Genomic DNA, 27,585 nt, shown 5'->3' on the forward strand with positions numbered 1-27,585 from the left:
TTGTGCTGTCTGTTCTCAGACAGCGCTCCTGCGCCGGTTACGGACCCAGTACGCTACCGCGGCTACGACCACCACTACGACCACTGCCCCAGCGGCAATCAATGCGATGAGCGCCCACGTCGGCAGTCCGTTCTTTGGTTCTGCCGGGGGCGGCGGCCTTTCGAACGTGATCCTCGCTATGTTGGACACTGGCGAGGAGAGTCCCTCCACGTTCCACACTCGGGCCGCGAAGTAGAAGTCCACGAGCGATTGGTTCTTCGCGACTGCGACCAGCTCGCTGGGCACCGAGATCCGCAGTCGTTGCCTGGAGCCCACGGCACCCGCAGTTATGTGCCCTCGCTCCGTGGAGTTGTCGCGGATCTCGAAAGCCTTGTCGAAGTCCGCGAGGAGGCTGTTCAAGAGGGTGCTCACCCTGAGTTCGACTCGGGAAGCTGCACGCATGAGAATCAAAAGACAGAAACCCAGGATGGTGAAAATTAATCTTGGTCACGCGGCAGCGTGGCCCTCATGTTTATAACTTCCATCCAATTATATAGGGAGGCGCTACTCACACAGCGCACAAAAAAAGCAGGACATAGGACGACGCACTACTAATAACTGACATCTTTTATTCAGGAAAACATATATTTATAACGCAGTTAATCCCGATAAACCAAAGGATGTCTACATAAAAGGTATGATACAGCCGCTCGGCACAATCATTTCACGTGTCGTTCGAGAAAGGCTGCCTCAGACTCCTGCAGATTAAGCGAAAGATGACTTATGCAACTTGGCCCCTCCCGCCCGATATGGAAGGCTTCGACAATCTCCCTCTGTGAAGAGCCGTTGTGTCTGTACATTAGCGTTGTTCGCCCAGGATTAACTGCGTTGTAAATATATGTTTTCCTGAATAAGAGACGTCAGTTCAGTTGACAGTGTGTCGTCCTTCTCTTGCGTGCCGTGTTAGTCGCGCCGCCCTACATCATGAATCGAAACCGACTCACCCAACTCTTTATTATACTGGTACCCCCAATGTTGTTTATTTCTCTCACTAGGCTACGCCTTCTGGCGATGCTGTCGCTTGTGGAATGCTTCGGTACAGGGTGTCTGTACAACGCTTGCTCGGAACGTCCTGATAACGCCATTCGCGCCATGTATGGGATGTATCGTGAACAACGTTCATGCCATGCGCAAAGATTGTAATTTCAGTTACTAGGAGGGCTCACTGATGCGAGCGTCACCATAGGTGGCGTGGTTGCACATGACGTGCCTGTTTATCAAATTATCTCTCGTAATCTCTGAATGGTGATATCATGATGCTCCAAGCAGGGACGTAGCCAGAAATCTTTTTCGGGAGGGGAGTGGGGTGTGTGGGTGGGATCAAAGACCCTTTGTGCATATTCGTGCGCGTGTTTGTGCGTGTACGTGTATATTTACAGATGCAAAATTGAAAATTTCGGAAGGGAGGAGTTTGAATCCCGAACTTCGGCTACGGCAGTGAAGCCCAGTGCTGTAGAACGGCCTATATAAGCGTACGTGGCGTGTATGTACGCTGTGATCCCACAACTAAATGGCTTTGTTGAAAATTGACGCCAACTGTGTTTCTGTGTTTGCGAATGTCTTGTGTATTCTTGTGTCCTGTATCACTTATCCTACATCCTGATCTATACAGGTCGCTACGCCAACAAGACCAACGTGCAACCTTACTACCCACCGTTTCCGTAGCTCAGGTGAGCTCCCGGGCAGGTCCAGGTCAAGATGACCACGTGCTCACCGTCTTCGCCAACAAAGGAATCATCCGCGCTCAGGTCCTGAATGGAACCCGGCGGTATCTTTAACGTGTCGATGTTGTTGGCGACCCGGAAGGAGCCTCCTTCGGCGTGACGCACAAACTCGGGCGCCTTTTCGCTGAGCACGACTTGCGGCTCGGCTTCCTCGATGTCCTGGTCCACGTAGACGAACTGGTCGAACGGAATTCCCTCAGCCTCGTTCACGAGTGCGGTGGCTGCAGCGGTTGCCGGATACTCTATACGGTTTACACAACAAAAGAAAAGACATGATCATGCCCGGAACAGTGCTGTGTAGCTAAACATTCACGACAAATTCAAGCGCCTGATAACAGCAGCGAACGTACCGCCATAAGAAACTGCTTCGCTCGTGCGTTACACCATTCCACTGCACCAAAGCAGATTTGTGTTTATCTGGGTTGTTTGAAGGCATCACATCATATCGAATAACTTTATTCCGTCCGTGGGATGGCCTTGGAAAGCGTTGTTAGAATAACGTAATCTATTCTAACATCTTGGCCTGGACTATATGCTTCGGCCAAGGGTTGTTCGCTCTTGGCAGCTTCATCGGCTCGCTGGACGGCCCAGAGTTGGTGCTGCAGCTCCGAGCTGAGCAACGCGGACTCACAGCGCGCGCGGAGGCTGTCGCTGTTTTGAGGCTACGTTACTGTTATTCAGGACATCTTGGGGGGCTAGTTCCCTTACAAAAAAGGTTTAGACAATCTAAAGACTGTTTAAACCCATTTTTAGACAGTATATAGACTGTCTAAATCTATTTTCGTAAGAGTTGGTTTGTTCTATATAGGAAAATAATTTCGCGAAACTTGGAAGGTACACCACAAAGAAGGCAAACGAACAGATCGAGCGCAATTGCGCTCGATCTGTTCGTGTGTTTCCTTTGTGGCGTCCCTTTCAAGTTTCGCGCAGTTATTTTCCTGCATCACTGTTATTGTGTGCTACATTCGGGAATTCACATGATATCCTCTAGGGTGGCTCTAGAGTAGCAATGTCTGCGCTTACAAAAAACGGCTGGAAGGGAAAGATGGAGGCTTGCAATGAAAAAATCCGTAAACAAGGGGTGGGTGCTCGAGCCTCACCGACGAGCACCCACCCCCTGTTTACGGATTTTCTCCATGTCTGCACTTGTATGTCGCGTATAAAGTGGGGTGTACTGAAAGGATCATTTTACATTTCAATTTGAAAGAGAGTCCACACATAACTCCTGCGACCATAGGCGTGCTCACGAGGGGGAAAGGGGGGCGGGCGCCTCCCCCCCTCATCTGAGGGGTGCGCCAAGTCTGCCCTATACCTTTATTCAGTCTGACTTGTCCCGTCATCGTGCAAAGCGCAAGGTTACGGCCATGCAGGTTTTTCACGATAATGGTGGCCAAGGACAACTGGTGTTGCAATAAGTAAGCAGCAAGAACTGCTTACTCCCGCTTTACACCTACGGAAAGTCGAAGGTCGTGGGAGGCCGGTTCATTTCCAGTCTAGCATCCACTGCGAAACCTGTTTTCTTTCAACGCCACCAAACCATGGAGGGGGGGGGGGGCGCTGCGGTGAGACTTCAGCCCCCCTGATGATGGGGAACCCCGCGCACGCCTGTATATATGTTTGCGACTCCAACACTGATGTGCGACGGAGCGTAAGCGATGCTCTGCCAATACTGCCTATTAAGGACAAGCGTTTGCATGCGCCCTTCTTTGTACAATGTGAAAAAGCACGGACCTGCTAGCCGTGGCGCTGGAAGGCCTCCGGACGCCTTCCGTCCTCGCACGACGACGGAGTCTTTGCCGCTGACGACGCGAGCCGAGACGGAGTAGCGACCGACGCCGTCGAACTGCGCGAAGTAGGCGCTGTAGATGCCGTCGTTGGCTGTCACGTCAGCGCCTGGAAGTCAAGAGGGGCGTCTATAAATAAACGTGCACCCATGGATGAAAACAGATACGGCGTCAAAAACTCTACACACAATTTACCGGCAGTCTGCACAAGAATGCTCCGGGCTGCTGGACTTGAGGCATATGTATATAATACGTCTAACGCTCATTCGCGAGAACTTGGAAACTAAACAATTGTAACGTTGGACCGTTGGAAATCCGACATGACTTTTAGCGGTGACGCGTTGGAAGTGGCTTTCACTCATCCGCAGGTCTTCTCCGGGTTCGTGACGTTGCACAGATGTCCAACGTTGCTTACCGTGCTCCCGCGGTTCTGGCAGAATGTTATCGATCGCGACTTTATACGGAACCTCACGGCAACGGCGATGGCAAAAAATGCGCCTGGAGTGTTCATGTAATTGCTATCGCAATAAAAGAAAATAATTAGTTACTGTAACCTGACGCGGTTGAAACGTCGATCATCTAGATTTCGTGTACAGTGAAAACAGATATAGTATAATAATGATTGCTGAGGTTTTCCGTACAACAATTACGATACGATTATGAGGGACGCCGTGGTGGAAAGCTCCGGAAATTTCGACCACCTGGGTTGCTTCAACCTGGTTCTTTAAATTGGTGAAAATTTCTGGAGCCCTTCACTACGGCGTCCCTCAAAATCATATCGTGGTTTGGGGACCTAAAACACCAACAAATGTTATTACGTGCACGTAAATCTTTCGCCCGCATCGAAATGCCTCCGCCGCGACCGGAATTTGATTCCATAACCATAACCAATATACAACCGCGGCGGGTGCAGGTATATAGCACGATATAGTGTAAAATAGTATTGTGAGCGCAACAAGTTAGTGACTCTTCCTTAGGGTCCCTTCATCCGGATGGCTGGGTTCATAAATGAACGGGTATAGCAGGGGTGACGTCACTCTACTGCTGTGCAACAGGTCGTCTTCATCGACTCCTTCCCTTGTCTGCACGTCTTTTTATTTTCTCCCTGGGTTTCCCGTTCAGTTTACAACTTGTCATACGCGGTCGGTAACATGTACGCACCGAGGCCATCGTCGAATAGTTCGACGTCCACTTCGTAGGGCATCTTGGGCCTGATGACGGTAGCGGTGACCTTGGCGTGGAGGACCACTTGCGCGCCCTTGGTGACCTCCGCGTAGATGACAGCCTCCGTGGCGCTGTTCACCTCGGTTTGCTTGAGGAAAGCGCGTGCCAGCACGGGCTCCGTGCCGCGTTTTCCAGCCAGGGAGGTGGCGCGCACGTAGACGTCGGCCGCTGCACCACCCGGTGTCTTTTGGGACACCACTAGGGTCCAAGTGCCTGGCTGCACGTCAACGGAATAGACACGAAAAAGTAGACTTGGGGGCAACTTACAGACACTAAAGGCAAACAACCTTTTATGTCAGAGCGAAAGGTCAGTGCTTGAGAACCTATAAAACGTCAATATCATGCACCAGTGCTTGTCTTTCTAGTCTTTGTGGTCCGTCTTCATTTGCGCTGAAGTTCTCTTCTTAAATCATGCACCGAAGCGCTTTAGTAATCGAGAAATTCATACAGGTGTCACATGGTCACTTTTGATCGCGATCGGGCCTGATCCGGATCGTGCTTCTTGATCGTGATTAAATTCTATAGGCAAGCTACAAAAGCGATTCCATCACTACAGAGAAATTTGATCCCAGTCGGACTTAATTGGGATCAGCAATGCACCGTGTGACACCGGTATCAGGTAAGTGTAGGACACGATTTGCGCCACCAATAGGACGTTGCGGAACAAGAGCCCGATGACGCAGAGCGTCTTCAGTGCAGCTGATCACGGAATGAGATTAAACTTTTTTTCATTTCAGTAAGATTCATTCAATAAAATTTGAAGTTTCCCTTGAGAACGGCGCAAGTTCGGTTTTCGCCATGCTGTGTGCCGCTAAAGCCCCTTGCTACACATCGCCGGATGTCGGGCAGCCTATTGCATCGGCTAAACCGAACCCTGTTTTTCACATTAAACACAGGTTTATGTTTTCATTTCTTGACTAAAATTGCGAAAAATGACTGTGCCCCACGCGGCAAAATAGCGAAGATGCATATGATCCCCGTCACATGACCTTTCACTGGTGTACGCGGTTAATTGTTTCTTTATTAGAGTTGAAATGCAGTACACTTTTTTTTTATAATCTTTCCAATAGCTTAAAATGTGCAGATACGCCTTCGTTTGTACTGAGAAGGACAGTGGCACAGTCTTCGCTTGACTTATAATCCGATGCTCATTCATGAGCGGCATCATGAAAGTTGCTAGCTGATCACGGAATAAGATTAAAGTTTTTTTTTTTCATTTCAGTCAGATTCATTCAATAATATTGAATGAATCTAATAAAATTGAGTGAATAAAATTGAAAATTTAATAAAACTGAATGAATCGTCGGCAGGTGCCGCTAGGCACCTGCCGACGACATGACCAGGATTTCGGGACATGTGCACGTAGCGCAATCTCTCGTCGATGACAGCGGTGGCCTGCCGTAACTGAATAGGAAATATGCGAAAAAAAAAATCATATCTCTTGAAAAAAAGCTAGTTATCAAAAACAATTTCCGGTTATATACAGCAGAGACTTATTTGAACGTTCTAGTAAAATTACAGTGTCGCAACTAGAAACCGCGTGGCTTTCCAGAGTACTCAATATTTTACAATGGGGTCCCATGTGTTTCTAATGGGCGGAGTTCAATTGTCCTGGGAAACCACACGCTTTATAGTGCGATACTGCAATTTTACCAAAATGTTCCTGTGGGTCTCTGCTGCATATAACCCGGAGTCGTTTTTGATAACTAGCTTTTCTCAAAAGATATGATTTTTTCGCCTATTTTCGATCAGTTATGGCAGGATGCCGCTGCTGCCGCCGAGATGGCGCTACGTACATAATGTCTCCAAATCCTGGGAATGGTTGGAAAAGTACCAGCAGCGCCTGGCTCGCGAGGCGGTAAAGGGACTTCACGTGAAGACGAGCGTTCGTAAAACTTATTTCTACTTGTTTTTTATGTTGAAGAACGGTTGAAAATGTCAAAATGAAGGTGGTTAACCACAGTTGCACTAACTCCTGCGAAAGCAGAACGTTGAGCGTAATGGGCAGTTTGCGAGGAGGACTATCGGCACCGCTATCGCTCCTCAGCGTTGCTAGAGGAGGGACTCTAACTTTTTTAGTGGCTTCTCAGATTGAAAAATGCTGTTTACAAATTATCCACGCGCTTTTGGAATCAACGAATGCGACCTAACCACTACCGGGGTGGGGGAGGTATTTTCATTGCCCTGTAAAAGATTGTGTCCAGAAAAATCGGTCTTCAGTCCCTTTAAGACAGAGGTCATGGTTCCCCGTTGATAGGTCGCGATCGTCATTCTTGGCCACCCGCCGTGGCAAATAAGTAGGCAGCGTTGTATCGCTGCTGAGCTCGAGTACACGGGTTCGGTTCCCGGCCCCTATGGTCGCCCTTTCGATGGCGACTAAATACGAGTACATCGACGCTAAGATTTCTGTGCATGAGAGAGCCCTAGCTAGGTGGACGAAGTTATTACATAGTTCCCCCACTGCGGCATGCCTCACAATTATACCGTGGTTCTGGCGCGAAAAACCCCGGCAATTTACGATCAAGATTGGCCTACCGTAGCAACGCCAGGTATTCTGAAGTTGATGTAACTCCCGCTCTTGGCTGGACCTGACTCCAAGCAGCCCTGGCAGGTCTTGCCGTCGGGGTACCGCAGCTCGGCGTCAAGACCGGACGTCATGCTGGATTGCACCGCGACGGTGGTCGAGTCTCCCAGGTCGGCGTCTACCAGAATCGAGAACTCTTGCCTGTCCACAATTTTGGCCGCTTGCTCGCAGATCTAAGGGGTGGAGACAAAAGTCGAAGAGAGAACTGAGAGTGAGTTTCACAATGTCAGGATTTGACGCTCACCATTGCGATATCAATTATATGTTTTTGCCGTCGCCGTCGCCGTCATGTTCGGTATAAAGGCTATATCGACAGACATCCGTAGATCCTTCGCATAGCCTCCTACGTGCTGTGTGCTTTCGCCGCTTACCTTGCGTTGAGACGATATACAGCACGAGAACCGCGTATCTCCATGAAGCGGCCGTTTTCGCTTACACCAGGGTTTTGTAGAGTAACGAAAATTGGATCCAAAAGAGTTAGCTGCTAGCCTCACTTCGTATAACATTCCAGTTTGTTGCTATCGCTATCATCGCTTCACCCTTGCGGTGAAACTGGGATTTCTTTCTTTTCTTGGACCGTTCCGAAATTTTCTACATCGCAGAAAGTCTGCTGTAGGCTTTTCGGCATGTACTACAGGGGACGGTCACAAGTGGCAATACGGAAAGAAGCGCACGCTCTGACAGGAATATTTAATGTCTAGTCGGATAAAAGCTTTTACAAAGACCAATTATGACGTGTATATAGTTAGTCACAAAAATTCACGAAAAAAGCTGTAACAAAGAAAATGCATTACAGTGTCAATTGGCTAGTTGGTACAGGTCAGTGGCGTACCAGCTCCTTCGCGAGTGGGGGGGCTGGCGTCGCTCACTCTGTCCGCCGTATATATATATATATATATATATATATATATATATATATATATATATATATATATACACACGAGCCAATGGAATTAAAGCTTCGGAAGAAGAACGGAACAGTCAGCGCAGATTTGCACGGCTACTTGGCAGATCAGAAGAACGCGCATATATATAATATATATATACCATTTGCGTAGTCGATTTTTTATATTCATACAGGCGATCAGATGACTTGCTTTTAAAAAAAACGCCAGGCCTGCGCTGAAAGCGCAGCACAGTCACAGCGAAAGCTGGAAGAGCGGCGTTTCTAGAGCCCGTTAAGCTCTCTTGGGGCTACAATACAAGTACACTAGAAATGTACCCACTACGTCATAAATAACAATTTTTGTGAAGTTTGGAAGCACCTACTAAGCCATTATTCGTCATTCTGCGGAGAAGCGAGGCACCAGCTACACGTCTGTGAGGCATTATGTGCACTTTGTTGACGCGACGACTGATGACGATAAAGAATTATGGGTCAGCCCTTTGTAATGGGTTGGAATCTTTAAACGGCCCACCAGTTATGTAATTTGCATTGGGTGACGCCCGGTCGCTATTTCACTCTCCCGTCATGCTGTATAACATACGTTGACGTGGGAGAGAGACGGGGGGGGGGGGGGGCGAAGAACTTTACTAAGACCCCGAGGAAGTGGATCATGCGCTTATGGACTTCCTTGGCAACCAATACAAGTGCACTTGCGAGGAACCCACTACGCTATAAATCATTGTAATTTTTGAGAAGTAGGGCAGCAGGCACTGTGCCATTTTTCGTCATTCTACGGAGAGCGTTGGTACATGCTAAACCCATGTAAGGCATTATGCGCACTTTGTTGATGCTGTGCCTGATGACGATGAAGAATTATGGCAGAGTCCTTTGTAATGGGTTGGAAGCATTTAACAACCTACTCGTTGCGCAATTCGCATTGTGTGACGCCTGGTTACAGAATTCGCGTTTTGCGACACTTGGTGCTTATTTTACTCTTCTACCACGCTATATTGCATATGCTAATGTGGTTCCTTCCCGACATCAAGCCTGTATAGGACCTTTTTGCAAAGCAGTTTCAAGCACCGGCATGGCTCAGAGGTTGAATACTGGGCTCCCACGCAGAGGGCCCAGGTTCGAACCTCGTTCCATCCTGGAATTTTTTTCTTATTTCGTTTTTTTTTCTTATTTCGAGCGATACTGGTTACGGACACCGGCGGCGGCGGCGGCGGCGGACAACTACGGCGCCAAAAACGGCCGGTGAAATGATCTCATAACAGCTTTCGCTGTAAAACTGTTTGTTTTAAATCCAGGAAGAATCTGCACAAACAGATTGTGCATGCTGGGCCGCCCTACACCGCGACAACACAGCAGTGTTTAATAACATTTCGGAAATATTACCGCGAAGTTTCAAAAGTACACCCAAATTTAACCTGATCATCTGAGCATTCCATCAGCAAACTTCCCAGTCTTAGTTTGGCGTTGTATATACGATGAGTATGAAGAACCTGCTATGACTCTATTACCTTAAATTCCCACTTATTAAACAAAACATGTGGCTGACAAAGCAAGGTTCTTCGCAGAAGTCTTTAGGATAAGCCGAGTGCCAATTTGATTACTGTTAGAGCCCTCTAATGAAAGTCTTTCTTAAGAAGAAGGCCATGTTCAGTCGAATAATACTCAAGGAAACCACATTGAGCTGGGTGTGCATAGTTATAAGATTATAAATGACTACGAATTTATATACTAGGTGTCGTTCCTTGCCCTCCTACTTTTCCCAGCTTGGGGGAGGGGGGGGGGGGGGAGGACGGAAAAGCGGTGAAGTGGCCCTTCACTCCTTCCCTCCGATTCCTCCAAGTAAATACCTTACGTAAACTGTGTAAGCCCAAGTTTTCCTTGAAAAAATGTGGACGATTATAACGTTAAATTGCCCCGCATTGTTTCCTTCCGTATAGGTCGTTAGCTGTTAATGATTGGTCTAAACTTTCTGGATCATGCTCACAGCACCTGCTCGTAAAACGACGCAACAAATGACGCGCAAGTGATCCACCGCGTAATTACCACGTACGCATGACTGCGTAAAAAATAATAATAATGAACTATTTTTAATACGGCGTATTGTTTGTCATTCGTTCTTCGCTATTCGTCAAAAATTTTCAATGTGCCATAAAATCGCCTTTGTTACGCGACGTCACAAGTCTGCGAAAACTCGCGGCGTTAAAATGAAGTGTGCACAATAAGCAACACATTACTGTGCTGAACAATAACTCTTTTTTTTTTCGGAATAGCCAGACAGTGTCTCTTCCTGAACGTAATTTAAGAAGGCTGGTCGCCAATCACATTGGCAGTGGCTGCTTACAGCAGCGGGCGAGATGGATTCATATGTGTATAATAGATACTTTCAGTTGTTGTATAACGATGTTGAGTTGTTTTTGCGCGTGTACAAATCTCTGTGAACTCCAAAGGTTTCACAGCGCATACAACGAGGACGAGCAAAGAAGAGACGCACACAGCGCTGTCTCTTCTTTGCTCGTCCTCGTTGTATGCGCTGTGAAACCTTTGGATTATGCTGCACCAACTAGCCCAACGCTCAACCTTAGTAATCTGTGAACTCATCGTTGCTGACAAAGAGGTAGAGAGAGAAATAAACATTATTAGGAACAGACACAATCCTTTGCAGGTAGGCATGCAGCCTTCTTAGCCCAGAAAACCGTGGACGCTGATAATCTCACTGGTGAGATAGATCAAGTAACGGGGAAAACTTGACAGCTGGGCTTCTCAATGTGTTCGAGTCCACTGCCTTGTTGCAAGCCGCCACGATCGCTGCAGGCTACCATATGATAAGCAACTTGTGAAGCAGGCTAATCGGAGACTAAAGTGAGAATCTATTTTAGCTGTCCTGGCTAGGCACAACTAAAATACTGGACACTTCTGCACGCTCATCAACTCACAGCAACTTGAATATGGAGCAGTGGCGATGCTATTCATTTTCAAAGAAACTGAATTTCCTGAAAAAGGAGAGAGTTTGATCGGGCTATAAAACATTTACTGGTTACCGCCCATATTTGCGTCGCGGATTACATAAATTTCAGGCCAGGCAGGACAAAATAAAATAATGACAGATTGCTGTAATGTTATAGAGCCCCTGCTGAGCGATAACCTCCTCTGCAATGCTCGAGCGCAAGACGCACAAGCGTGGAATAGGCAGCCCGCACCGCAGGTAGCCTACAGTGCGTGGTCATGATACACGGAGGACAGTCGTGACAGCAGAATCGTAGGACAAAATTCATTACAAAATTAGGTTATTGCTGCGTTCAAGTAAAACTTTGCCTGACTTGTTAGTTTCCCAGTCTGCAGCCGACTATAACCACTGTCGAAAGTGGGGGGGCGGAGCATTTCCCAGTGGGGGAGGCTAGCGCCCCCCTTGCCCCCCCCCCCCCCCTCGGTAGATACGCGTATGGTACAGGTCCATCTTCAACAGCGCCACTCTTTACAGGGACAAGTGTACTTCTGTCAGGGCTTTCGAAACGCTGAGCGTATATCCTGTGTTCTTTCAGTTCTCCCTGGCAAAAGCAGTGCCGTTTAGACAAACGAAGGAAATATTGCAGAACTCCATGTCATTATAGTTAGTCCAGATATCTTATAATGGTAACCCTTCTAATCAAATGACCTTATATCCCAACGTCGGTTTCACAACGTTGAATCAATCAATTTATTCGAACGTGTAATGCAGCAAAACAGCCATTTGGGCTAGTTGATAACGATTCATCTTAAATGCAAAAAAAGAAAGGGGGGGGGGGGGGCGCAGTACAAGACAGGGACAAAAGAAGAGAACGACGACACACGCGTACGCTCGCAACTGGAAGTTTATTGCTTAACGTATAAGCTATCTTTGTGTTGCCTCTTCAATAAACTTCCAGTGGCGAGTGCGCGCCTGTGTCGTCATTCTCTTCTTTTCTCCCGGTTTTCTACTGCGCCCCCTTTTTTGCATTTAAGATTATTCGAACTTTTTTACACCGGTGCTGTTAATCTTTTCATTTGTCCGCGTGGACCGTACAAAAGACTCTGCTAAACTATGGCAGAGAAAGAGAGAGAAATGAAGCTTAGCAGAGCCTTGCATAGAATAGCAAGGAGGTGGGAAAGGGAGGTGAGGTTGAGGAGGAGGGGAAAGAGTAAAGCATAGCGTAGCCTTGCATGATATAGTAGCAAGTGGTGAGAAAGGGAAGTGAGGAGGGCGAGGGTGAAGCATGGCGTAGTTCTGTACAGTATAGTATATGAGGTTCAGAAGTGAAAGGAGGAGGGAAACGCTACCATCCCCGCTGCTTCCTCAATCTTCGTACCACTCATGCGTAGCTGCCGCATTTTTAATCACTTCACATTAGTTCACTTAGCTTTCTTTGCCTTCACTTTCTTCCTTGTGTTACATTAGAGAACGTTACCGGTTACGATAAATAGACAAGTCAGATAGCCGTCAACTAACCACGACCGGCTTCTTGTCGTCGTCCATCATGGCAGTGGTCGAGTCCAGGAAGGCGGACACGAGATTTGTTGCGCTGGACTCGCCGTCGCGGAGGGCGAAGGCTTTACCTCCAGTGCGCAGGGCGAGCTCTTCCAACTTCTGCGCGGCGTTCGTCCCGAAGGCGATGGTGTTGACCACCACCTGAGCGTTGATCAGTTCATTCAAGACGTCATTGATGTATGGACTGGCATTCTCTTCTCCGTCGGTCATAAGAATGATGACGGAACCGGCCGCAGACTGCCCGTTTTCCTGGAACATCTGGTTGGAGAAAAAGATCGAGACGTCAAAAGACGTAACGCTTAAAAGGGGAAGTGTACTGACACCAATTTTCGAAGCTGTGTTTATTCTGCCATATGAATCTCCTGCATACAGATACGGCTGTGATCAAGTGTGAAGCTCAGTAAATGCTGATAAGATATTTTATTTTGACCTTAAAGTCGACTTTCGCATGGCGCACCCACTGACATCGACACTGTTGTGACCTCAGGCTACAGCGTGAATGCTGGTGACTTCACGTACCAGTACGGCTAGTTGTGATGTCGTTAGGTGCCAAATCATACAAAATGGCCGCTTGTACGTCACTAGTGAAGCTACGGAGCGCAGCGGCCGTGGAACCGTCACGATATCTTGCGCGAGCACGTGACGAGAAGCTCATAGCGTGTTGTGACGTCAGGGTACAGTAGCAACCGGAACTAGCTTTTAGAAAGATACTGTAATTACTTTTTCATGGTGCAATCACGCTTACCAGTATGTTTTCTGGGCTCTTGAGGGTTAGGCCTCTCACTTGATGCGAAAAAGTATCTGAAAAATTTAGCGTCAGTACTCCCTTAAATGTGCCGGACTGAGAAGAGGGAGAAATCTGTAGAGGTTGAAAGAAGATCTCTCGGAGTGTGGGTATAAGCCTTGTGTAGAGGCACATCATCATCATCATCGCTTGGTCCTGTGCGGTCTTGCCATCCAAGCCTTCTCTCAATAAACCCCCAAACCCTTGCTGTGGGCGTAGCCGTACCGTTTCGTACTGTTAATGTGAGATCATTACATTGGCTCATTGTGCGACGCCGCTGTCAAGTTTAGCAGTGGTAGACAAGCGGCATATACGTTACTTCATCTTTGACGTTGTGGATGTCGCTGTTCGAAAATCGAACGTTCGGACTAGGCTTGTGCGAATAGTAAATTTTAGGTTCCAAGTGAATTCTAAGCCAATAGTGATTTGGTCGAATAATATTGAGCCAAATTCGAATAGTATATATCACATATTATAAAGAAAAAAGACCATATTTCTCATGACTTAACTAACCTGCACAATATTTTTTTTTAAGTCAGAAAAAGGCACGTGCGAATGTCATTCTTTTTCGTTTGAAGTGAAGTGGAAGCAACTTTGAAGAGTAACAGAATTTAAAATTCAGTAGGATGCACGTGATAACCGGTAAAATACATTAAGTTTTAAAATTTACTATGCCACATAAGAAGCTTGTAAACTTAAAGAACGATGAATCGATGTGAGGATAAATTGTTCATTTAACCTTGAAGTGGGGCTTCGCGGCCGTGCGTACTTTCCTTGGACAAGTGTTTTCACGGTGTAGCGCTCCTGTGCTGCAGTGAAAGTACCTTTACAAGGGGTTACATGTGGTTTATATATCTCTATTCGTTCATTTCGAATACTTCGAAACTTACAATAATATGAATTTGTTTCGAAGCGAATTCAAATACTGTAATATTCGTTCGAACATTCGAATGGCTCGAATATTCGCACAAGCCTAGTTCGGACCGAAACGAGCGTTTTGTAGAGTTACGAGAGATCGGGTCCTAAACAGTTAGCTGCTAGCCTTACTTCGTAAAACATTCCACTTTGTTGCTATCGCATTCACTGCTTCGCCCTTGCGGAAAAACTGTGATTTCTTTTTTAATAATATCGCGCGAGCGTTAGCCACAGGACACGGTAACGAGACCTGCTATGCTATGTGCAAGCGCAGAAAGCATATTCAAGTGCTAACGCCGTCCGCTGCGCTGTTTGCTTAGAGATGCATACACGCTTTCAGCGTTGCACATCAGTTGAATATATTCGGTGCCTCCATATAGAGAGGGAGAGAGTAATGTAATGCGGAAAGGCAGGGGTGTTAATCGAAAAATAAACACCCGGTTTGATACCCTGCACTGGGGAAGGGGATAGAGGAGACGGAAAGGTAAGGAAGATAAGAATGGGAGAGGGAGGGAGGGAGGGAGAGAGGGAGGGAGGTAGAAACACAAACACACGCACAGGCGCAAACACGCACGCACAGACGGATGCACGCACGAACACACAGACGCACACAGGCACGCACACGCGCACACCTACACAGTAGTTGCATAATCGTTCAACGAGGCGGGGGGTCGCTCGCAGAAACTTCAACAGCGCCTTCGTCGCTTTCTGGCGTGAAGCTCGATCTTCCCGGCATTCCAAGATTGATTGCTCAGAAAGCGGCTGGTCGTCGAGGTGCGCATACGCTGTTGACAGGGGCTGTCGCTGGGAGCTGAACTGAGGGCATAGGTTACATTCAATGGTTTCGCCACGGCCTCTGTGGTCACATGCAGCACCGTCTGCCCTTCCGATGCGGCAATCAAAGACGTTCGTAAAGGATACCCCAAGCCACATGCGGCAGAGGACGGTAGTCTCGGATCGGGGTAGCCCAGATGCAATATATTGAGTCGTAGCGCGGACCCGGGCGATGAAGGCGGGTGTGGAGTAAACCGGGCGTGGGCGGGTTCCACGTAGATGTTGTGAGATAATGCGCGAGCTTACTAATCTTTGCTGCTGCATGCGTCACTTCTTGACAGTGGAATAGCTTCCATCACGCCATTTTCGTGAGCATTCTTAGCCGCATCGTCGGCGTGCTCGTTACCAATGATGCCCCCATAGTTTTCTAACGGGACTCTAAAGGAAAAATTTGTTTCTCGCACTAGTGAATTATGGTTATGCATTAGCAAATGGGCACCACTCTTTTGGTAGGAAGGCGCTTGGTAAGCCAGAAAACTCGCAGAGAGTGCATATACTGCCCTTGAGGTTCATGCAAATCTCGCAGTGACTTCGTAGATTTTGACCGCGTCTTCTATAGGGCCCACGCGATTGCTTATCGGTAATAATAAGCTACATTACGTTCTGAGGGAGCCATAGATATAATATACTAAGTTTCAGGAAATCTTTATTGAAAATGTGTTATAAGTTTTATGAAGAAGCCGGACTAGCTGCTCGTTGAGTCAAGTACACGGAAAAACTTGGAGGACGCTTGAGCTTCGCCTTCAAGAGTATAGTACGCGATTGCGTAATCGGGCCCTGTGCGCGTCGCCTTCAACCGTGCCGCAAGAAAGGAACATTTCGTTGGGCCCTCGTTGGGTGCCAGTCGTGGTTTCGTGTGCGCCCTGTGAATGTTCTGCGACGTCGACAATACTCGCTTTTTGTTTTGTGTAACGTCACAAGTGGCCTCTGTGCACGTCATACAGGTGGCGATGTCACGAGGCGCTGAAAACTCAGCTTAGCACTCACTCTTACTTTAAAACCGAATTAAAATATCTTAAAGGCAACGTTCGTTAGTCATAATCGGTCATTAGCGCCCACGCATGCAGGACTCTCAAACGACACAAGCATCTCGAGTTTCCAAATTTGGTGTCGGGGGTCCTTTAAGTCACTGAAGCTGCTTCAATTTACCAACGTCGTATCCCCAACTCCGCGCGTTTCACATCCACGATTGCATCTGTAAGAACAGACGTGCGTGCTTACCTGCAGAGCAAGCCGCAAGGCGCAGCCGATGCATGTACCACCACTGGCATAGAGTTGCTGCACCTTCGCATCTAGCTCTTCGCGCGTGGTCTCATTTATAGACGTCAGCGGTGCTATCTTGTTGGCACTGTATGCGAAGACGACCAGTCCCGTTTCCAAGCCGTTCGGTAAGACGTACCGAATGTAGTGGCTCGCCGCTTCTTTCAGGTGTCCGATGCGGTTATAGCCCTAAACGACACACAAGACAAATATACCTACGTATGAGCCTCATTGGTTCGTAAAACATTGTCTAGTGAGTTGTCAAAAGCAAGAGCAACGTATGGCTCTTGTTCACACTCCCACGATATGTGGGCCAACGTGGGATTTGCGTCACACCACAATAATAATAACGCACCGACTCGCCCACTAACCTTTTAGAATCTTGCGGTCTTCCTACGCTAGCGACAAGAGCAAAACTGGCACGATTAAAATTTCTACACAACTTGCTTCATAACCGCAGCCGCATCGATGCATCAAAATACATCTCCCTAGCAGAATCCAGAGAACTAAGACACAAACATGCGTTCACTATTACAGAATACACCTTGAACAACGATTGCTTCAAGCATTCATTCTTTCCCTTGTCAATAAGAGAATGGAATAGTCTAGATTCCTCGATTACCAGTATACAATCATTGTCAGAGTTCACCTCGAAAATCGAGGACATGTTCTGCAAATAATTTTCCAGTTATCTTTTTCTCTTTTGATGAGCCGTATTATCGTTTCTTTAGCGGTTATTTTTGTGGAATAAATGTTCGCGTTCAATTGCGCGTAAACAATTTTGTTTTGCTGGGTGCAGTAACTGGTTCAAAGATACCTAAGTGTGTATTTTTCTGGTGTATTGTTTCCAGCGCTCTTGTGTTTGTGTACAACTAGTGTTGTATTGTCATTTTACTAGCAGTTATTTTTTGTGGAATAAATGTTCGAGTCCAATTGCGCGTTAACGAATTTGTTTGCTGGATGCAGTAACTGGTTCAAAGTTACCTAAGTGTGTATTTTTCTGGTGTATTGTTCCCAGTCCTCTTGTGTTTGTGTACAACTAGAGTTGTATTGTCTACTAGATAAGAGCTGTCTTCTATGCCATCTTTAAGTATGTACCGATTGCTCAGTGTTTGTATACAATTAACGCCGTTTTTTCAGAATGTACTTTTTGAATTTTGTCTCGAGACCCCTACAGGCATTTCTGCCTCCAACCATTCTTACACGTTCTGACAAATATGCCGCTGTATAAACGTGAAACTGAAAACTGTATTGTGTATCCAAGAACTGATGCCCTTCTGCTTTGGTCTGGTATGAGACTGGCAGTATCGAAAATAAATAAAACAAATAAATAAATAATTGTTGGGGGTTTAACGCCCCAGAACCACGATATGATTATAAGATGTATAGGAGGGTGCTGAGGCGAGCTCGCTGGAACGGATCCATGAGAATACACAGCTCTTAATGAACACAAGCACATGGGGCGAAGAACGAGGATGCAGTGCGCCCGTCCTCGTTTTCGCCCCATGTGTTTGTGTTCATTAAGCGCTGTGTATTCTAATGATTGTGAGAGACGCCGTAGTAGTGGGCTCCGAAAATTTCGACCACCTGGAGTTCTTTAACGTGCACCTAAATGGTAAGTACACGGGCCTCAAACATTTTCGCCTTCATCGAAATGCGGCCGGCGCGGCCGGGATTCTATCCCGCTACCTGCAGGTTAGCAGTCGAGCACCATAACCATTAGACCACCGTGGCGGGTTGCGTCACTCCACGGGCGTGTGTGTGTGTGTGTGTGTGTGTGTGTGTGTGTGTGTGTGTGTGTGTGTGTGTGTGTGTGTGTGTGTGTGTGTGTGTGTGTGTGTGTGTGTGTGTGTGTGTGTGTGTGTGTGTGTGTGTGTGTGTGTGTGTGTGTGTGTGTGTGTGTGTGTGTGTGTGTGTGTGTGTGTGTGTGTGTGTGTAATGTGCCGGCTGCATCTTGCACACGAAGTTTAGGCGCTGCTTTGAGTTCGTCTGCATGCGACGCCAATCCCGTTCTTGCGTTCTGTTCAGTTTGGAGTGCCTCTGGATCTCTAATACGTGACGTACGTTGTTGGGTTCAGATCGCACTTACCGACATGCTACCCGAGATGTCGAGCGCGAATATCAGCCTGCCTAGGATGCCTTCGCGTTTCTGGACTTCGGTGAATTCGACGTCGACGTTCCTTGAGGGGTCAGCGGGAGCGATACTGCAAAAGAAGAAGGAAGACAGAGAGGCAGGGCACTCTGACATATTACAAAAATCACTTGGACCGCAGCCTGAAGAGCATGTTCAGCAAAAGGCGAACATCTTAGAAGACTTCTTAGTGGACACTGGAGTAGATAAGTGCTTGCGATGAACAACTATGCGTGGCTATATAAGAAGGGCTGGGTTCGTCCGTTTACTGTGGTTATAAATGGAACAGAAATGTGTGCTTGTCAACGTTATATTACAACGTGAACGTCTGCAAGCAGACTGTGCGTCGCCATGTGATTTTCTTTATTATTTCCTCTTGCTATGCTTTTTTTCATTGTTCAGTTTTGCTTCTGGGTAACCTTCGTTTTTTTTTTTTTTGCGCTGCATAACTTATAGAAATGGAGCAGCCGTGAGTATGCAAACCTCAACCTCTCCACAGCAAACCCGTTAGAACAAAAAAGAAAGGCAGGGAGGGGAAATTATGTGTCTGGTGTTAGTTCTGGTGTCTCGTATTAAGGGCGAAAACCTTAAATGGGTCATCAAACGCGAACGTAGACCGTCGGACAGCATTGAGGAATGCAAAAGAAATATCATCACGTCATGGCGTCTCCACGACTTCACAGGTCGCAAAAATGGGTGACGCCATCGTTACATCATAAATTCTGGAGTGACGTCGTATGACGTAACATCGTAGCTTGGTCAAAAGTTGACCGATCACGGAGGCAATGCAAAACCAGGTGAGGTGCCTCCGAACCTGGAGACAGTGCAAAATCACGCTAGGTGCACAAAGCTTCCTGAGGGTATACCGGGGCAAGATCAATACGAGGGGCTTTAAATAAAGTGACTGAAAAAAAAAGATGGCTTTCGCCTTCAAGTCGTCTTAGGTGAATTCATTAAGGACCCTGTGAGTTTTTGTTGGTGATGTGTTGGAGTTGAGGGACCAGGTTCGCGTGGCCCAGCGAGGAGAACAAAAACCCAAAGATAGGGCGTTGTATCTCAAAAATTCGGATTCTATGGGCCGTGTCTTGCCACTTGCCGACGAACTTCGATGAAATGACGAACTTCGATGAGCACAATAACGTTACGTGACGAGATGCAGACGAGAGGCTATATAGACAAGTGTATTTTCAGGGGAGTATACTCCAGCACTTCACCCTAACTGCTTCATCACGAATTATTATTCATTGTCAGTAAATGCGTCAAATTCGCATAACATAATTCGAAGTCACTCAGTATTACATTACAAGACAGAGAATGAAGGAATGTGTTGTTTTGTGTGAGTTTCAGTAAATAATGTTAATGAGCGTGTAACTAATTATCTAATTATTCTGCCATCAGTCAGCTTCAATACCTGCATAAAAAAATCAACTTTAGGCGGAAAATGCATGAGCAGTTAGTTTTTTGGTGGTATTCGTTTCGAGCGGAGAAAGAAAAAAAAATCTTGATGTTGGTCCTGGAACGCGGCACTTCGAACGATTGTCTAACATGATAGTGTCTCCAGAAAAGTGATCATCTGCAGCAATACGCAGAGCAATGAAGTGAAGTGACCACTAGTTGTCCACTCAGGAAGCCTGCACGAATGTGCACACCGAGTTTCAGGCCATTTGAAGGAACACGTGGCGTGTGACGTGCCTCCGAAGTTCGCGTCCACAATTGTGGACACCGTGACTGAAGGCAGCGTCACAAAACCGTCTCCAAATCGTCATCGTCTGGTGTTCGCCTTTTCCCAATCAATGATGGCTGTCTGTAGCAATATCTTCGCTCTGTTGTATTTTTACAAAAAAAAAAAAAAACTTGCGCGGCTTGCACTAAGTCGCGCAAGGCTGGGGAAGGGCAGAGCTGGTCGGCACTCGGCTGGTGCTGGCTTGACTAGGCGCAAATGCATTCACGCACCAATGCACGAAGTGTTCACTTGATCACATTGTACATAACGAGTGTTGGCTAAGTATAGATCAGGTTCGACTGGGAATCGCTTGGCAATCGCAGCACCAAGTAACTTAACTAATTTCATTAGCTAAATTAGAATAATTAGCCTATTTGCCTAATTTGCATATTCGAGGCTTGGTCTCAATTATCTTGCATCCCAAGTCAACCTAGACTTAATTATATCTTAATTCGACCGATTAGCTTAATTGAAATAATTTGCATATTCAAGGTTTGCTCTCTACACCGTGCAACTCATGTCTACATGTTCCTAATTAATACAACTAGCAAAATTAGCACTAATTATGCACCGTGTTAATTTGGAATATATCGGCGCATCTTGCCGAGCTCGGTATGACTGGGCACACCAGAATATCAACTCTGCTTAATTAGACTAATTACGTTTTGTCTTAATTACCTCGGTTATGCTTAGCTAATTATGTGTTTCAATGCTCAACTATAGGCTTATTTAGGCTTGGCTATCGTTAGCCTGGCTTAACTAGGCACAGCTATGCTTAACTTGGCTTGACGTGGCCGCACCGAAATGGTGATACTTTCTTGCCTACATCACGAACCGGGCAAACGGCGAGCATAACAGCACTGCTGTAAAAAAAAGATCACCTCCATATCCACTAGGTGAATGATGTTAGAGGAGCTCGCTCGGAGATGAGTGGGTAACCCGCGAATCTTCCGAACACATTCCTCCACCGTCATATATAGACGTGACAACGTTGTATATATACATTACCCCTCTTCGCTTCGGCCTCCCGGGCTCTCACCGCAGGGTCTTGGCGGCGAGCCCGAGCTGCTGCTGCGTTGCGAGCCCGCCGCACTGCTGCCTTGGCTAGGGTGTTCATGTTGCGGAGCGGCAACGAAGAGTGTTCACTGAGTGAGCTCCCTGAGCTCCCGGCGAAGAGAAAGGAAGCGCGCCAAACGCGAGCGCCAAACAAGATGCGCGACCCTCAAGCAGTCACCTATCTAACTAGCGCATGCTCCGAGCGTGGTGGGCGCCGCCGCCTTGAGCGGCGGCGCGCCATCTAGTAAGCATTCTTGAAATCACCGGAGAGAGCGCAGCTGCGCTTAGGGCGGGACCAATGAGAACTAGTGTACAAGCCGCCGATAACGGACAAAGCGCGAGCATAAGAAGCAAGCTCCTAAAAAGATTTCCCTGCATACGAGCGACGTTAGGATGACAATAATATTATCTGCTCACCCCTCGAAGTCGTCGTTAGCGCTGATTACTTCCCAGACTGATTTGCGCTCACACAGGTGGTTGTGCTTGTTTGGAGCGTAGGCGTTGTGCACCTTGTCGCCGTCCTTGTCACAAAAATCTGTCACCTGCGGTGAAGATCGAGTACGCGGTTAGGATATTCCCTCCTTTCTTTACTTCAGTAGCCGCCCTCCGTGGCAGCTCAGCACCCAAGCCACTTGCGCTGCTAATCTTGAGGACGCAGGTTCGATTCCCACTCACGGCTCCTGCATTTTGATGGGTGGCGAAATCTAACAACAAACACCCCTGTGCCAATATTCAGGTGCTCGTTAAGGAAACCAAGATGGTCAAAGTTAATCCGTAGTTCCCCTCTATTGCGCGCTTCATAATCATGTCGCGTATCTGGCATCAAAAAACCAGAATTTAATTTGTTTCAATAACTTGCTTCTAGTTAACTAAACGCCGTTTGCGATAATAGCAAAAATTATACAATAACTGCTTCGGTTTAACGTCCAAAAACCACAATATCAAAAACTAGAGTAGAAGTAGAAGGGACGAACGCAGATCAACAATTGGTTTATTGAATTTTTTAATATTATTAAGGTTTTACGTCCCAAAACCACAATATGAATATGAGGGACGCCGTAGTGGAGGGCTCCGGAAATTTTGACCACCTGGTGTTCTTTAACGTGCACCTATAGATATAAGTACAGGGGCCTCTACAGCATTCCGCCTATAATGAAATGCGGCGGCCGCGGCCGGGTTTCGATCCCGCGACCTTCGGATAATAATAACAATTATACTAGATATATACGACCTACTTACTCCGTTGATGTAAGGCATGAACATGATGGACGATGTGACCGGATCTTTGTCGTTCCTCAAGAAGCGGGACTTGCACTTGGATGAGACGCGGCAGCCCTTGTAGATGCGGCAAGGCTCTCCGGAATCTGTGTATACCGTGAACTTGTGGCGTTGCGAGCAGGTGCTGGCGCGTACCTGTTCGAAACAAAACACCGTGTGTTCGGTTAACCCGCGCGTACGAAGACAGACGTGGCTGCCTAGGGCAGTGCTTTCTTGATGCACATAACCCTATAAACGCGAAGTAGAAGTAGACAGGACAAACGCAGCCGTCGTACTGTCTACTTCTGCTCTGGTGTCTCGTCCCAAGCGCAGTTTAAGCTCACATAATTAATGTCTTATCAACTATCTCCTCCCCCCCCAACACATGCTCCTTACCATGCCAAACTCGCAGTACAGGCTCGGGTACCGGTAACTCTCTGGGTCGCCGTACTCATCGAACACTCCGTACCGGAAATGAGCCCATTCATGCACCAGCAAGTATTCTGCGAACAAATGCACGGCGTTACGTTCTGTTCCGGGTCGTCACAAACGGAAGCGCACATACTCGGGGCTCGTGCTAGTAAATACAAACGAAACTCACTCAGACATACTCAGAAACCGTTTTTATTGCGATAGCAATTTTATAGACACTCGACTGGTTTTTGCCGTCGCCGTCATGTCCTGGATATATATATATATATATCCAGGACATGACGGCGACGGCAAAAACCATATATATATATACATATATACATATATATATATATATATATATATATATATATATATATATATATATATATATATATATATATATATATATATATATATATATATATATGTGTGTGTGTGTGTGTGTGTGTGTGTGTGTGTGTGTGTGTGTGTGTGTGTATATAAATAAAATCCAAGGAAAAATAAATCGGAAAAAAGAAATTTCCGAAGTGCACCACCGGGATTTGAACCTCCGACCCCTCGCTTCGCAGCGCGCTGCCTTTCTTTTGTCCTTCGGACTCTTTCAGTCTCAGTCTCGCCCAAATTCTATTCTACCAGGGTCACTCGTACTGAAACGCCCTGCAAGGAGTTCTAGAAAAGTGAACGCGACCATCGCGTCCAGATCAGCTTACGCGTGATACTCATCCTTAGCGCAGGTCGTTCGTTCACCTGTTTCAACCTTTTGCCAAGCAAGACATTCGAAAGCGCAACTACCTCCTCGACAGTGCTACAAAAATCACAGTTTCGCCACAATGGCGAAGCAATGAATGCGATAACAACAAATTAGAATGTTATACGAAGTAAGGCTAAAAGCTTACTCTGTTGGATCCGATCTCGCGTAACTTAACAAAACGCTGGTTTACGGGAATATGGCCGCTCCAAGACCACATCGCTTTCGCGCTGTGAGACCTCTAAACGCGAATAGAGCACAGCAGTGTATCGAGCTGTCTCCTAATGCCGCCAGCGTTCGCGACCGTGCCCTTATGAGCAAAGTTCGCAGCTGCTGCTCGAGCAATGCAGCCCTCCAACCCTACCCGCCCCCCGACGCTCCTTCACCTAGCGAAAGATGACCGGGGCATTTGCTCTCTGTTGAAGTAGCCACCTACAGAATTGAGCGTAATTTCCTTAATAAATCACTGCTACTAATGCGGGCCTCACTCGCGGGATGATGCGATCGCATGCGTCCTTCGTGCGACGGAGATGGCCGGATCGTTTCACCTCTGCGTCAGCCGCGTTCGTCCCCAGCGCTTGCGTGCGTTTACTCGCGCGTAGAACATACAATGCACGGAGCGATCTTATCTATTTGGACTTTATACGGAGCATGACGGCGACGGCAATAAACCCGCCGAGAGTGTCCACAATAAAAAAAAATGTCAGGGACTGAGCAGTATCGCCTGTAACTGCAGTGCATGTGCACAAAACAGCAGCGCCTGTCGTCACCGGTCTGTTGTGTTCACATGCACAGTAACATTCGAAATGGGACACCAACTAGCCCGTACCCAAACCTTGAGCAGTGTAGCAGACTATAGCAACGCCTCCTTTATAAAGCTATGCCTGTCGGAAGGAGCCATTGTCGCGAAAGCTGCTAAAATGGTAGTATAACAAGTGAACCGTTGCATTTTTCACATGTTGAGATAAGTACTGGGAATAAACGTTCGATTGTTAAATGTCCCATGTGGATGCGGTTGACTTCAACAAAATTTCGCGATGGGCGTGGCGGCTATGTGAAGCAATCATATCGCTTGTATCAAATGAAATACTCGCGATATGAGCATTTGAGCAGTGCTACGTTAGCGTACTCGACGGAGCAAATAAAATATAGTCCATTATGCAAGTTGACAAATCGGACAGAGAGCGCACGCTTCAGCAGCCTTCTCAGCGGTGGCGTAGTGGTAGAGTTGCTGTATATGTCTCCAGCCATATAGAGTGACTCTACGTTGCGGCAGATAGCAGCGCGGCGAGCGGCACCTGAACCGAGGTGTCCGCGGGGTTCCCATTGTGTGTAGCCGGAAGTGACAGGTATAGTTTTACAAAGGAGGCGTCGGCTACAGAGACATGGTGGCTGATAAGACTTCTCACCTGGACTACGGTAAGCCTCGGCAATAGAGCCGTTCATGTCGCTTAGAAAGCGTGGCGTCAGGTGGACGTACTCCCCTCGCTCACCGCATCCACGTGGCTGCAGAGTGTACGGAGTGTCACCGTACTGCGGGTTCGGCGCGGCGACCCTCACGTCGGCCACCGGGAACATGTTGGCCGTGGTGTTCAGCGCCCGTGGTCTGGCGGGCCACGTGTCCGGTATGGCGATGGTCACGCTGCCGAAGTGGACCAGTCCTCGCGTCGCCCGGTGGAGGAACGTCGAGGCAGAGCGGAACAGGGCCTTGGAGAGAACGGTGAAGTGCCAAGTTACCGTGACCGTTTAGAACAGGGGTTTAGTTGGTGCCAACTTCTTAAAGCGAAAGTCTCCGAACGCGAAAGACCGTGACGTTTCCGCTCAGGTCACGTGACTTTCCTGGATGCGACGGAGACCGGAAGAACCGTCACTGCGTTTTTAGGGTGTGGAAACTCGCCTCGCCGTTGGACCAGTTGATGTACGCGTTGTGTCCCACCCTGAGAGCACTGCCGCCTCTGTAGAGGCGGCGCCAGCTAAAGGTATAGGGACTTTAGCGCCAGCGGGTGCCACAAGGAGTGGATGCAGTCGCCCCCCTAAGATTTCCGCCTGCCCTTCCTTTACAACTCCCCCCCCCCCCCCCCGGAACAAACATATTTTAAACACAGCGCATAATTTCCAGCCTCCCTGCCCCCCAGAAGGAACTCACATCTCTTGGGTGGCCTCCAGTAAAAAAAATCCTGGCGCCGCCCCTGCACCTATGCAGGTATTCAAACCCGAGATCGCGGTGGCGCTCAGTGGCACATATAGAGATGCTACCTTTAGGTAGTAGAGTTGCGCGTCTGTCTTCCAAACGCCGCTAGCAACCATGCATTGCGGAGAAGATGCCGCTTGGGCTAATTTTTGTATTTCTCTACGCCTCCGCTGCAGCAAATTGGATTGACACCAGACATCGAAAGTTAAGTTAATCACCGGTCTTCGACACGCCAAACATGTCGATCGGTGACACAGTAGGTATGTCGAGCTGTGGTTGCTTGCCAGACTTATGCGCAACTCTGCTACCTAAAGGTAGCATATACAGTAACTCTACATATACTACTGCGGATGCTAGACACATAGACATGTGCACGGTTCTCATTAAGCGCCCCCCTCCCCGGCGAACATCAGTGGTGTCAAACTACACATCAGTGCGACCATTGCCGCCGCGCTCGCCGGCTGGAGCAAAAGTAAAACGAGTACGCAGAATGTGACGTTTAAAAGTCACGTGACTCTCGTCGTACTGCGCCTACTCCGCTTTTCATGCAAGAGCACTACAAACTGCTCCTGGCTGCTCTCGGCGCCGCAAAAGCGCTCTTGCTCTACCACTGGACGACAGTGCTCCTGCTCCTGTTCGATCACTGAAACACACCAGCTCTGAAGAGAGCACTTTCGGCGTGCTTTTGAGTGCTCCTGTCCTCCCAATGGAATTAGCCGTTCATGTCGCGAAGGCCGATTAAACAACGGAGCAGATGGCATCAGCGCCCCTTTCCTTCGCTGTCACCTACCTGTCGGTGCGCCCTTCCTCCTCTCTCACCAGCGCCAACTGCGCTCGAGCGCGCGCTGCCGTTGGTCGACTCCTTTCACCATCACAACAAATCGCGCTCTTGCTCTCTCCTCCTTTCCACACCACCTGCTCCTCTCCACCATACCGTTGCTCTTCTCCTCTCTACCCGGCTTCACCCTCTCCACGTCGCTACCCTTTCTCTACCAGACTCAACTCAATACGCTAGGCCTCCCTCTCAGCCACTTAGCTTTACCACTGCTCGCCCTCTTGTCAGGCTTCGCTTTCGCGGCTGGGCTAGAAATTTCGGACGACGGATCCCCAGGGATTAACCCCGGCTGTGAACAGCTCCCCTGCTAAAACCTGTGTCGCCAGAACCCCGCACATTAAACAATGACGGGACAGATCCGACTAACCAAAGATATGGGGCTGACCTGGCACCCGTCTTAGACGATTGAGAGGGGGGGGGGGTCCTGTGGACGCCCATGGCTAGAAAATAATAAGAACGTGTTGTGGGGCAGCGTACCTTGATGTTGTCGATAATTCGCTCGTCGGGCTCCACAGACTTGTCGATGGCAACCACGATGTCCTCATAGGCGCCCGTCTTCTTGTCGATGCGGAGCCCGCGACCGAATGACCAGCACGTCGCCAGCACGACGAGCAGCGCGAGCAGCCTCATTCTGCGAGATAACACGAGAAAGAACTCGAGGTGTCCTTGAGCGAAGCACG

At 47.9% G+C, this 27,585-nt stretch overlaps 1 protein-coding gene across 1 annotated transcript; it reads right to left on the bottom strand.

The window, feature by feature from the left end:
* Positions 1–27,550, bottom strand: LOC119372369 (calcium-activated chloride channel regulator 3A-1). Its single transcript, XM_049419881.1, has 13 exons — positions 27,383–27,550; positions 25,289–25,586; positions 23,114–23,220; positions 22,700–22,873; positions 21,878–22,002; positions 18,640–18,754; positions 16,512–16,739; positions 12,719–13,015; positions 7,307–7,528; positions 4,709–4,988; positions 3,495–3,656; positions 1,694–2,005; positions 1–431 (listed from the first exon to the last, which is right to left on the bottom strand). Exons 1-13 carry the CDS (start codon positions 27,533–27,535, stop codon positions 16–18), a joined length of 2,889 nt encoding a protein of 962 aa, XP_049275838.1. The 5' UTR covers positions 27,536–27,550; the 3' UTR covers positions 1–15.
* Between the last annotated feature and the right edge of the window lie 35 nt (positions 27,551–27,585).

Source organism: Rhipicephalus sanguineus, chromosome 10, assembly GCF_013339695.2.
Source record: "Rhipicephalus sanguineus isolate Rsan-2018 chromosome 10, BIME_Rsan_1.4, whole genome shotgun sequence".
NCBI lineage: Eukaryota > Metazoa > Arthropoda > Arachnida > Ixodida > Ixodidae > Rhipicephalus > Rhipicephalus sanguineus.

Excerpts from the sequence above, each read along its gene's own strand:
- LOC119372369 (XM_049419881.1), bottom strand. The coding sequence starts at position 27,535 with ATGAGGCTGCTCGCGCTGCTCGTCGTGCTGGCGACGTGCTGGTCATTC. Across the intron at positions 23,221-25,288 it reads CGAGGCTTACCGTAGTCCAG|AATACTTGCTGGTGCATGAA; the intron begins GTGAGAAGTCTT and ends ATTTGTTCGCAG. Across the intron at positions 3,657-4,708 it reads ACTATTCGACGATGGCCTCG|GCGCTGACGTGACAGCCAAC; the intron begins GTGCGTACATGT and ends CTTGACTTCCAG.